The sequence below is a fragment of the Vicugna pacos genome, chromosome 13 (genome assembly GCF_048564905.1).
Source record: "Vicugna pacos chromosome 13, VicPac4, whole genome shotgun sequence".
In the NCBI taxonomy this organism is placed as follows: domain Eukaryota; kingdom Metazoa; phylum Chordata; class Mammalia; order Artiodactyla; family Camelidae; genus Vicugna; species Vicugna pacos.
Window position 1 is genome coordinate 29,601,061 of NC_132999.1, and position 13,505 is coordinate 29,614,565.

General features: G+C 33.5%; 1 protein-coding gene across 10 annotated transcripts in view; it reads left to right on the forward strand.

Annotated features, from left to right (window-relative positions):
* TUT4 (terminal uridylyl transferase 4) overlaps positions 1-13,505 on the forward strand; it is a 132,622-nt gene that overhangs the window by 117,252 nt on the left and 1,865 nt on the right. For 3 of the 10 annotated variants that reach the window (XM_031684252.2, XM_015236156.3, XM_015236159.3), the window contains 2 exons: positions 2,245-2,403; positions 3,800-4,536. In XM_031684252.2, the coding sequence (XP_031540112.1) occupies positions 2,245-2,403; positions 3,800-3,867 (227 nt within the window). In that variant the 3' untranslated portion in view covers positions 3,868-4,536. Of the gene's footprint in view, positions 1-2,244; positions 2,404-3,799; positions 4,537-13,505 lie in introns of those variants that run through there. The other 7 variants (XM_031684248.2, XM_031684250.2, XM_031684254.2 and 4 more) reach the window with 4 other exon arrangements.

The window sequence follows — 13,505 nt, forward strand, 5'->3', positions numbered from 1 at the left end:
ATTTCCTTAGTATCCATATCATAACACTAGTCTTACCGTGTTGAAATTTCCTGTTTACTTACCTGCATAACCCATTAGACTGAACTTCTGGAGGCTATGAATTGTTCCTTTTTAAAATTTAATTATTTTTTTTATTGAAATATAGTCAGTTTACAGTGTTGTGTCAATTTCTGGTGTACAGCATAATGTTTCAGTCATGCATATACATACATGTATTTGTTTTCATATTCTTTTTTATTATGTTACTATAATACATTGAATATAGTTCCCTGTGCTATACAGAAGAAACTTTTCTATCTATTTTATATGTATATATTAGTATCTGCAAATCTCAAACTCCCAATTTAGCCCTTCCTACTTCCCACCCCACCCCCCGGTAACCATAAGTTTGTTTTCTGTGAGTCTGTTTGTTTTGTAAATAAGTTCATTTGTGCCCTTTTTTTTCAATTCCACATATAAGTGATATCATATGGTATTTTTCTTTCTTTTTCTGGCTTGCTTCACTTAGAATGATGATCTCCATGTCCATCCATGTTGCTGCAAATGACATTATTTTATTCTTTTTTATGGCTGAGTAGTATTCCATTGTATAAATATACCACATCTTTATCCAGTCATCTGTCGATGGACATGAATTGTTTCTTGTCTGTCATTGGCTTCCTACTGTCCAGTGTAGTGCCTGATGTAAGGTAGATACATTATTTGTATAACATACTATTATTATATAATAAACTATTATATTACTAAGCAAATATTTATTATTTGTTGGATGGGTGTGCAACTCTTAGTTAATATTACAACTAAAATTAGCATTATATTAAAAATGGAAAGACTAGATGGGAATGTATTAAAATGATAATAGTAGTTGTATTAGAGTAGGAGTTTGAGTTTTTTCCCCATTTTTCACATTATCTTTAATGAGGTTATATTACTCATATTATGAAAATATTTGGTTGTGAAAAATGGCCAGGAGAGATTGGAATATATTCTCAAGAGTATCCTTTTATGTTAAAACATTATTTCTCAACTAGTCATGACCTCAAAAATGTATACCCAGTCTTATTTTTTGTAAACTCTGAGCTCTTCAACTTTAGCTCTTAGTTGTAACTTGGCTTTATGAACTTACCGTGAACCAGCTGCTTCATTTATCTCTTACCTCCTGAGAAGACTGAACTTGTAGGAGTGAAGTTAGTATGGGTTTTAGTTTTCTTGGTCCCTACTCCCCCCTGTCCTAAACCTCCTAATTTGAGTTCCTGCTAGAACCTTTAGTGAATAAGGGCAGTGTCTTTCAGATTATTTCCTGCCACATTGTGATCCTGAATGAGAAAAGCCACCAAAAATGATTTGGAAGATCCAGGGATTACTGCATTTTGAAAGATATGTAAAAATAGATCCTAAAGGGAAGTAGATTGGTGGGAGTGGTTTGCCATAGAAAGAAGAGGACTCGTATTTTTTGAGTTCCTACTTACAAGCCAGAACTTGTGCAGGCTACTTTATTTTTATTATCTACTTTAATCCTCACAACAACCTGGGGTTCATAATTGAACCTTAGTAATTTTTTGGAACTGATATTTGAATTTATACATACTTGGTTCTAAAACCCAAGTTTTCAAGCATTTCACCACAATGCCTCAACTTCTAATAGGATCTCAGGCCAAGATAGAATTGATTCTATGATAGCTGACATTGTCTTTAGGATAAAATGTAAGCTACTTAAGGAGGTGTTAAGATTCTTTTAAATATAGATCATACCTACCTGTCCAGCCTTTTCTCTTACCACTTCGTCTCTTTACCCCTGTCTGTTGCTGATTATTTTGCAGCTTCCCAAACTTGCTGTACTTTCCTGCTTCATGGCTTTTGAATACATTATTCCTTCTGTCTGAAATGCCCTCCTTGCCCCATTTTGCCTGACTAACTAGTTCCTTGTTCTTTAAAACTCGTTAGTCAGTCATCTTAGGAAAACCTTCTCTATCCTTGAACTGTGCTAGCCCCCTCTTTAGGCACCTTCCAAACTGTTAGGGCAATTACCACATATTATTGTTTATGTTTTCTTAAATGTTTATGAATAATTTGAGTAACAATTACAGTGTTTCATTCCTTAAAAAATTTTTTTTGGTATCCTCTGCTTTTAGCATATTTCTTGGCCAGTGGTAGAAACTTAATAAATTTTTGTGGAATGAAAGAATGTTTGAATGAACAAACTGATGTTTTAAAATATGTCTTTCCTTTATCATTGAAATGCAGAGCCAGGATTTCCAGGACTGAATCCTCCAATTCCTTGGGAACATGCACCACGACCCCATTTCCCTCTTGTCCCAGCTTCGTGGCCTTATGGTTTGCATCAAAACTTCATGCATCAGGGAAGTGCCAGATTTCAGCCCAACAAACCTTTCTATACTCAAGGTACCATTGCTTACATATTTGTTAACAAGCTGGGTGGGTTTTGTTCTGTGACAAGGAGCCTTTATGATGGCTAGGATCTGGAAATGAAAAGTTGTGAATTCAGTAAACATTTTTTGAGAGAACATACTGTGTGTCAGACTGTACTAGGTGCTTATTGCTCAAGTAAGTATTAAATAAAACCCCTATATTTAATGTGTATTTCATTAGAAGAGTCAGACATATAAAACAGACAAGAATAGGAGCTTAGAGGAATCAGTTAACTTTGCCGTAGCAGAGAGTGCAGGATATGGACACCAGGGATCAAATCGCAGATTTTAACGTTTGAACTAGATCTTGAAAGACATTCAGGATTTTTTTCCTAGAGATTATATTGGAGGTTAGAGAAGAGGAGTGTTCTTAGCTGAGGCAATAAATAATATATACAAAGTTACTGAGTTTTGCCTGGCATAATGAGAAAAGGATAGGAAAAAAGAGAAAATAATAGGACTAGAGGATGAGGTAAATGGGAAAATGTGTAGGTGATGAGGCTAGAGAAGTTAGGCTGAGGCCATATTATGAAGGAATTTGGACTCAGTTTACAAAGTAAGTGGTGGAGATCTAATAGAAATTTTTAAGTTGAGTAGTGACATAGTCAAATTTGTTTAGTAAAACTGAGACTTGAATGACATTAGAATTCATTAAATTTTGTTGCTGCTAATGTATGAATAATGGCTTTAATCTAATTAGTGAATATTATAAACTAAGGAGAAGTCCAAGGAACTTGTAGAATTTTATCTAGCCTATCTGTCTCATAGGTATCTCAATCCAAATAAGGAATGTCTGAGTCTGGCCTTCAGCTCTTGGCTAACATAGGAGTTAAAAAAAACCTAGAGTCAGTTAATACAGTTAAACTAGGAGTTCAAGAAATTAAAGAAAGGTATTCTGGAAATATTGACTGAATAAAATAACTTTTAAAGGGAAGCCCCTGGTATGATTATCAGGTTTGATACATTTAAGCTTTCCTAAACTGTCCTTGTACTCCTAGGGCATCGCTGTATTATAGAATGACAGAACTTTGGCTGGTTTCTTCTGAGTAAAGAACTAGGGCTAAGGAAAATTACTATTGGTCATACAAGCCATTTTAGGGGAAGGGGAGAGTCTGAAGTCCTTCCCTGGTGGGATTGTTCCCCTTAATTCCTCCCATCCATCTCCCTTTTGTCTCCTCTCTTACTTCTCACATACTTACATGTTCCTTGCCTCCTTGTCCTTCTCCCCCTACTAAATGTTTTGACATGCTTCATCTCCTCTTTACTGTATAAATATAAAAAAAACAGAACTAGCTACAAGTTAATTCTAAAGAGTTGTCAGATAACTAGGCACAAGCCTTTCAGTTTCCTGTCTGTATTGTGTCCAACAGACAGATGTGCCACCCGTCGGTGTAGAGAGCGTTGTCCCCACCCACCAAGAGGAAACGTGTCGGAGTAATGCGAGTCCATTTTCTTTCAGCTGGTCTACCGATGCACAGCAACCAGCCAATCCTGCTGTCTCAAGGGTATCCGTACCTCAATGTCAGTTACATTCAGCAGAAAAAGTGACATTTAATGGAAAGCAAAACAAAATCAGGTCCTGATTTAAAATTTTAACACGTTTAGATAGCTTATTTAAATTCTAAGACTGTTTTTAAAGACTGTATTATTTGTATATAAATATGAACTATAGTTTTTACTAGTATCACCAAATTCAGTGATACAAATTTCATCTATTTTATTACCCTATTTTTAAGGGAATTTTATGTTTTGTTTAACCTTGATGAATTGTATAAAGAGAGAATTTAAAAAATTACATTCTTTATTTTCTATTAGCTGTATTCATACTTTGGTTGCTTCAGACTTTATATATATTGTTCTTAAGAATTAGGAAAGACTTTCATGTGTTTTAAATTTGTCACTTCTATTCTTTACAGAACCTTGTAGTGCCAAAATTTTTTTAAAAGGTTAAAAAAATAATAATAAAATAAAATTACAACATGAAGATTCAGAATTTTTTTCTTTTACATTCTTGTATATTGAAAATATTCAAACTTGAACAGAAATTTGCTTTTGTCTGTATTTGAAGTAATTCTATTTTAAATTAATAAATCTTTTTGACAAGAGTCCAATTTGGTTAATTCATCTGGTCATTAAGATAATGGGAATATAATGTAACAATTTAGAGATTTGTTTCACTCTCTGTGAATAGAGTATTCTAAATCATAGACTTAGTTTTAGAAAAAGATCCAAGGGTCTTTTCATGTTATTTTACTGAATCTTAACAACAACTATGAAATTGGTAGAAGCCAATGCTGTCTCCATTTTATCATTGAGAAAATTGAGGTGCAAAACAAAGTGAATTCTAAAGGTAGCACACTTAACATGTTGGAAATAGAATTGAAACAGATCTTTTGAAATAGAATGTAAACACTGATACTGGCAATTAGAGTGAATGGAAGGTAATTCTTACTTACTGAGGAACTAATATGTCCCAGACTATCCATTTGGAGTTCTGTACTACTGCCTGGGTAACACACTTGCGAGAATGGTGTTTACCGATAAATGCTTTGTGATCAGTGATTTTAGTTGGATTTCAGACTTGTGTTGGTGGTGGTAGATTTTTTAGCTGTTTTTAGTACTATACATTGTGGTGAGGTTTTTGTGTCTGAACAGCTCAGTAAAGAGATTTGCCAGGAATTTTAGGCTAAATTGATGCTTTAGATTTATTTGGAAATCTGCAGAATAAATAAATACAAATGTCTTTTAAAGACAGTGTATTTTCTTTGTTCTGCTTCTTCAGCTATGCATTACTTAAATCGGGGAGTATTGGGCTTTTATCATATTGTCAAACATGGAAGAAGGATGCTTGAAATCTGTTGCAGGAGATTGAAGGCTTTCTTGTCATATTTATAGCCTTGGAAATGTGTTTATTAAATGTTACGATCAGGTGTATCTACTGTTAGTTTTTTTATATTAAGGCCTTGGCATCCCATGGTGATCATTTTGTAATGTATAGAAATTTTGAATCACTATGCTGTGCACCTGGAGCTATATAGTAGGTCAGTTATACTTCAATTGAAAAAAAAAAAGCTTCATTCAGCATCCATGGAATCCTACTAAGTGGTGGAGTGTAGGCTCATTTGTTTTGTTGGCCCAACATATGCTTTTCTGTTAAAATATGACTTGGAATTTTCTTTTAAAGTGACTGTTCTAGGTGTTTAATCTCTTTTCAGGCCTTGGTGATGAGAGGTATACAGGGTGTTGTTCATCTTACCATTCTACTTTTGTATATATTTGAAATACTTATTAAAAAGAAATCAATCTGCTACTAGAGACTGCCCCCAGTTCAGCCTTCCTTCCTAAAGGAAGGCAGCATACCACCTGGCAAAAGGTGTTTATGGGGCAATAAACCCCAGTAATCTAGGTCTTATTATGTAAGTGTTATGTATATTGTAATTTTCAGCATCTCACTTGTCCCTCCTACAGTAATTGCCAGTATTCAGTAACTGGCACTGTTCCAAATTGAAAAATAGAAAACTCTTAGTTTGTAATTTATGCAGTAGTAGCTCAGTTTTATAAGTTTGCAAACTTAAGTTTTTGATTATGAATTCAAATTCATTACGGAGCAATTGAAAAGTGTAAAATTAAAAATTTTATGTAAAGAACACACACACTTAAGATCATGTTGTTTTGAAATGTTTTGTATAATGTTCAATGACATGGAGAGATTAATATTTTCCCATGCCATTAAAAATTACTCAAAAATATGAATATTAATGACATACTATTTAACTTGTTTTTTAATAATAAAATACTCCACTGGGATGTTTATTGAAAAAACATCTGTGTACAAGTGGACTCAAGCAGTTCAAACCTATGTTGTTCAAGGGTCAATTATATTATGGTGATTTCTCATAAATGGGACTTTTAGGCAAAAAGGATAAAAGTTCTAAGGTTCCTGCTGCCTATCGCCAAATTGGTTAACAATTTGCAGTTCCAACAAATGGTATATAAAATGTAATAGTAAGCTTATAAAAAAAGCTATAAACTCCAAACAACTCTTTTTTTTCCTTGTGAAGGATAATTTAACTGTGTTTATTAAAAAAGAAAAAAAGGAGAATTAAATAAAAGACCAAAGTAGAAAAATCACTCATAAATCCATCAACCAGAAATAAATACTGTTAATATCTGGTGAACTTCATTATTTAAACCATCTCTCTTAAAAAAAATACACACACACACATACATAAACACAGTTTCTTTTTAATTAAAAAAATTTTTTTAATTGAAGTGTAGTTGATTTACAATGTTAGTTTCAGGTGTACAGCAGGGTGATCCAATTATACATATACATAAATGCATATTTTTTTCAGATTCTTTTCCATTATATGTCATTACAAGAAATTGAATATAGTTCCTTGTGCTACACAGTAGGTCCTTATTGTTTATTTTATATATAGTAATGTATATCTGTTAATTTTAAACTCCTAATTTATCCCTCCCCCACACTTTCCCCTTTGGTAAACAGTTTGTTTTCTATGTCAGTGAGTCTATTTTTGGTTTGTGAATAAGATTTGTATCTTTTTTTTAAAGATTCCACATGTAAGTGATATCATATGATAGTTGTCTTTCTTTGTCTGACTTACTTCACTCAATATGATAATCTCTAGTCCATCCATGTATGTCTTGTTTTTGTGCCAGTACCATACTGGGTTTTGGGTTTTTTTTTCATTTTTCAGTTTTATTAAGTAGAATTGTTACAGTTTGCACATAAACAATATATTGCATGTAAATACATATATACAATATACTGCACATATATTTTTAAACTTTACATATATGTACTGTTCATTGTTTCTAAGAACAGTTTAGAGCTTTAGCTTTTTAAACTTACATAGTTATCAAGGGATTAAAGCCAACCACAAAATAAGAATCAACAGAATGCAGTAATTCAATCATAAAGGACAGTCATATTTGTCAAAACTCATTGACTTACATCAAAGGGAGTGAATTTTAGTGTGTAAATTAAAAAATAAAGAAGAAAAAATGATGTGAGTTGACAGTATTTACTGTTTCAACCATATGGATATGCAACAGTTGAACAACAGCTCTGAGTAAGACTAATACTCCTGAAAAAAGAATTTAAATAGTCAAATAAACTATGTTCTTAAAAAAAAAAATAAAGGACAGTCAAATGTGCTTATACATATTTAAGAAATCAGTCACCTACATTATAAATAATAAGTAGTTCATGTGTCCCTTTTTTTAGATTCCACATATAAGTGGTATCATATGGCATATCCAGGTCCATCCATGTTGCTGCAAATGGCATTACTTTATTCTTTTTTATGGCTGAGTAGTATTCCATTGTGTATGTATGTGTGCATATATGTATGTGTGTGTGTATATACATACATACATACACACACTACATCTTCTTAACCAGTCATCTGTTGATGGACATTTGGGTTGTTTCCATGTCTTGGCTATTGTAAATAGTGCTGATGTGAACATTGGGGTGCTTGTGTCTTTTTGAATTATGTTTTTCTCCAGGTATATACCCAGGAGTGGGGTTTCTGGGTCACATGGTAAGTCTGTTTTTAGTTTTTTAAGGAACCTCCATACTGTCCCCCATAGTGACTGAACCAAACTACCAACAGTGTAAGAGGATTCCCTGTTCTCCATACCCTCTACAGCATGTATCATTTGTGGACTTTTTAATGATGGCCATTCTGGCTGTTGTGAAGTGATACCTCATTGTAGTTTTGATTTGTATTTCTGTGACAGTGATGCTGAGCATTTTTTCATGTGCCTCTTGGCTGTTTGTATGTCTTCATTGGAGAATTGCTTGTTTAGGTCTTCTGCCCATTTTTGGATTGAGTTGCTTGTTTTTTGATATTAAGGTGTACGAGCTGTCTATAAATTTTGGAAATTAGTCCCTTGTCGGTCGCATCATTTGCAAATATTTTCTCCCATTCTATATGTTGTCTTTTTGTTTTGTTGATGGTATCCTTAGCTGTGCAAAAGCTTTTAAGTTTAATTAGATCCCATTTTTTTTTGTTTTGTTTTGTTTTGTTTTTGCTTTTATTTCCATTATTCCAGGAGCTGGTTCAAAAAATATATTGCTGTGACTTATGTCCTAGAGTGTTCTGCCTATGTTTTCCTCTAGGAGTTTTATAGTATCTAGTCTTACATTTAAGTCTCTAATCCATTTTGAGTATATTTTTGTCTGTGGTGTTAGAGAATACTCTAATTTCAGTCTTTTACATGTAGCTGTCCAGTTTTCCCAGCACCATTTATTGAAAAGACTGTCTTTTCTCCATTGTGTGTTCTTGCTTCCTTTGTCATAGATTAATTGACCATAAGTGGGTAGGTTTATTTCTGGACTTTCTTTCCTGTTCCATTGATCTATATGTCTGTTTTTGTGCGAGTACCATACAGTTTTGATTAGTGTAGCTTTGTAGTATAGTCTGAGCTCAGACAGCATGATTCCCCCAGCCCTGTTCTTCTTTTTCAAGATTGTTTTGGCTATTCAGGGTCTTTTTTGTTTCCATACAGATTTTAACATTTTTTTGTTCCAGTTCTGTGAAGAATGTCATTGGTAATTTGATAGGGATTGCACTGAATCTGTATATTGCCTTGGGCAGTATGGCCATTTTAACAATATTGATTCTTCCAATCTAAGAACATGGTGTATCTTTTCATCTGTTTATGTCTTCAGTTTCTTTCATCAGTGTCTTATAGTTTTCAGAGTACAGGTCTTTTGCCTCCTGGGGTAGGTTTATTCCCAGGTATTTTATTCTTTTTGGTGTGATAGTAAATGATATTGTTTCCTTAATTTCTTTTTCTGCAATTTCGTTTTGTTAGTGTATAGAAATGCAACTGATTTCTGTATATTAATTTTGTATCCTGCAACGATACCAAATTCATTGATGAGTTCTAGTAGTTTTCTGGTTACTTCTTTAGGGTTTTCTATGTGTAGTATCATGTCATCTGCAAACAGTGACAGTTTTACTTCTTCATTTCCAATTTGGATTCCTTGTATTTCTTTTTCTTCTCTCATTGCTATGGCTTGGACCTCCAAAACTATGTTGAATGAAAGTGGCAAGAGTGGGCACCCTTGTCTTGTTCCTGATCTTAAAGGAAATTCTTTCAGCTTTTCCCCATTAAGTATTATGTTAGCTGTGGATTTGTCATATATGTTGAAGTATGTTCCAATTATGCCCACTTTCTGGAGAGCTTTTATCATAGATGGATGTTGAGTACCATACTGTTTTGATTACAGTAGCTTTGTAGTATAGTCTGAAGTCAGGGAGCTGACTCCTCCAATTCTGTTCTCTCTCAAGATTGTTTTGGCTATTTGGGGTCTTTCCATACAAATTCTAACTTTTTTTCTTCCAGTTCTGTAAATAATGTCATTGGTAATTTGACAGGGATTGCATTGAACCTGTATATTGCCTTGGATAGTATGGCTATTTTAACAATATTGCTTCTTCCAGTCCAAGAACATGGTGTATCTTTCCATCTGTTTGTGTCATCTTCAATTTCTTTCATCAGTGTCTTATAATATTCAGAGTTATAGGTCCTTTGCCTCCTTAGGTAGGTTTATTCCTAGGTATTTTATTCTTTCTGATACAGTGGTAAGTCACATAGTTTTACAAAAATGGGCTCATATGCTATATTTAGTAAATATAGCAAATTAATTTTACTTTAACAAAATCTAAAAAGTGTGTAAGTGAAGAAATTCTCAACTTAAAACTTTTTTTCTACCGAAGAATCTAGTTCTGAAAGATTCCTCCTAAAACTAAGGACAGTTATAGAAAACATTGAAGAGACTGGAGTAATTTTTTTCCAGTTTCATGTGTATTTTAGTTACAGACAGTATATGACTCCTGTTATGAAAAAATGTAACCAGCACACAGTTTCTTTGCTTCCTGGTTTTATTATTATATAGACAAGTTCAAATATTTCATTTGAGTCTTATAATCATTTCCCATCATTTTTATTTAAAACTTCTAAGATGTTCACTACCATTTCTTTTTACTGCATCTTTTTTCCTGAGTCCTTAATTTGATTCATTTATTGTTGGGTGAGTTTCATTATCAGGCAGTTTTTTTTCCCAAGTGGGTTTATTCTTTTAAATACATCCATACTTGAGAATATCTATTTCCCTTGTATTTTAAAGACAACGTTGACTGGGTATAAAGTTCCTGGCACACTTTGTTTTCCTCAGACCTTCCTTTGGAGCCTCTTGCATCAATGCGTTAATTAAGATGAGGCCATCTTGATCTGTTTCCTCATTATACATGACTTGATTTCTCTGCTTGGATGCCCATATAATTCATCTCTTAAATCAAGATTTTTCTTGTATTTGAAATTTTTAAAGTTTGATTTGCTCAGTTCTCCTTATCAGAAATGTTAAATATGCACATGCAAGATTTCATGTATTTTCTTTATTATCTCTATAACTTGTTATTTTCCATTTTTTATTTCCTCCAGACTATTTTCTCTATGCCTTTTGTTTGTTTTATATTTTGGCTTTTCTAATAAGGCTTTCCTTTTTCAAATTTTCTAATCTTCATTTCTTAAACTCTGCCAAGCTTATTTTCTATCTCTTACTTTTTAATCTCTTTGAATTTTAGCTCTTGCATTTTTTTTAAAAACAGATCACTTTGTTTAGTGTACAAACTTGTGACTTTAGCTTTTAGCAGGGAGAGGCCAGTATCTGTCATCATTCTTTTCTGATCAATGCTTATTTAAACTTAGTTCAGTCTACTGAAAATAATGGAAAGGGGCTAAGAGAATGAACTTTGATTTGAATTATATTGGAAGCCTCTCACCAAATTCATTATTTCATTTGCCTCTGGGAACATATATCTCTTCATTTCTTAGTGTTAAGAGGCCATTGTGCCCTATGGCAAAGCTTTTTAAGGCAGTGTAAGTCAAATTGTGGGACATGAAAGTAATTTAGTGGTTTGTACTCAGCAGTAAAACTGACAGTGTATAAGAACTATCAGAATGTATTTTGCATACGGAGTAAGAATTTTCTCCTGAAATTTGTTTTAGTACAGAATATGTATGTGTACAGAGGTAAGATGTAAAATGTGTCTCACTAAAGGTCACAGTAAAAAAAAAAGTTGTATAGCTACAATTCCAAGGCCTTGCTCATCCGGTAGGCTAGCACATAGATGACATAAATGACCCTTCAGCAAGATATGTCCTTAGATTCCGTATCCTCTACAATTCTGTAATTTATCAAAATGATCTCTAGAGAGATGTTTGACGTGTCCCACTTTGGAGTAGGCTTTAAGTTTATGGTTTATGCTTGGGGAGGTTTATTTCTGTGATTAAAAATTGTTGGTGTTTTGGGGTGGGTTTTTAAGTATTTATGCTTTAAATATAAAGTATACTTTAAAAATTTTAACAGTATACTGGATGCCGACCTGGTTGGTACTTTGGTCATTTAGCCTGAAGTCATTTCTTTCCACAGGCTGATAAGTAACTGCTAGGCTGTATAACAGATATAAATAGAGGCACTTATATTTAATTTTTAAAGGCAGTCCCACATATAGTTGTATGATGAGCCATAATAACTCTTACTGACAACTTTTATTACCTCAAATATTATCAGGAGAGGAATTATTGATGAATATGAAATCTCAAATATGATCCCCAAATGCTTTAACATTGATGCAAAAGTCCTTCAGTGCAGTAGGAAGCAACACAATGTCTATCCTATGACCAGATATGGCTTCCCAAGAAACAGATCCTTTGAGGCAGCTGGTCTTCTCAATTCCTGCTGGGATCAGAGCTTCATGAATTCATTTGATCACTTTTCCCTTTTTAAAGGAGGAAAGGTAAGTACAGGTAGACAGAATTCTTCTAGCAAAGATCCCAACACCCTCCTATCAGTGCCCAGGGGCATTATTCAGTCCTTATTTTGCTTCTGTTTCCTTAGACCCTTGGCTTCTTAACCCACTTTCTAATTCCCCTTTCTGAATGATGCATTGCAGTTTTCAATTGGTGACTACTTCTTACTCTCCAGTGTTGGTGTTCCCTGTGATTCTGTTACTGGCTTTTCCTACATATACAAAGACTTCCTGGGCAATTGCATTTAATTCTACACCCTCCACAATTAACCTAAACATTGTCAATTCAGGTCTGGATCACTATGCTTAACTCCAGTTATTATTTCCAATGTCTGGGCTGTATCTAGATATAACATAGCTATTTCAAATTAAACTTTGTTAAAATGAATGCATCGTTTTCATTACCATGACTCCCACTACCTACTCCTCTAAAACTTGGTCTTTCCTTGTTGTATTTTCTGGCTTTGTGAATGGCACTGTTGTCCAGCAACTCAGGTTAAAACGCTAAGTGGCATTAGATACTTTTCTCTCTATCAAACCTTTTCAATCTAGTTGCCCTACTGCTACTGCCTAGACTTGGATAATGTCAATGCTTGTTAGGATAAAGGTTGAACATCTCAACTGGAATTCAGGATTGGGGGGAACACTATATAAGGATACTGTATAAAAGGTACTAAGTTTTACTGTTCTGTTGAACTTTCAATGCAAGTGGATTAAATAATCCAGAAGAAGCCTTACATTTTTTAATACATTCTTTTCTTACAAAGCTGCTGCTAGCCAGTTTTCATGTTTATTACCCCTTGCTGCTACTGGAGATAAAAGTTGGAGCTAATATTTTAAAAGAACCTTTTATAAAATAAAGTCATGGCTAAAAATAGGCACTGTGCTTGTTTAAAAACCTTATGTATTAGGATGTTTTGGGTCATTTACTGTTATTTTTTTGCCAGCTTAAACACCAGGTATTTTAAAAGACTTAATTGTTAAATACAGAAGATGTTGAAAGTAAACAAAGGAACGATTTATTATTATTTGTTATAACCAAATCAGCCCTGATTTATAAGTTCCTTTCCATTGTACTTTTCTAATATCTTCTGAGTTCAAACTGCTTTACAAAGGTTAGTTCATTTATCTTTATAATGTCCCCTTAAGGAATGTGGTAGGTTGTATCACTATCTCCATGAAAAGATGAATAACAGAAGCAAAGTGATGGTTCACAGATGAAATT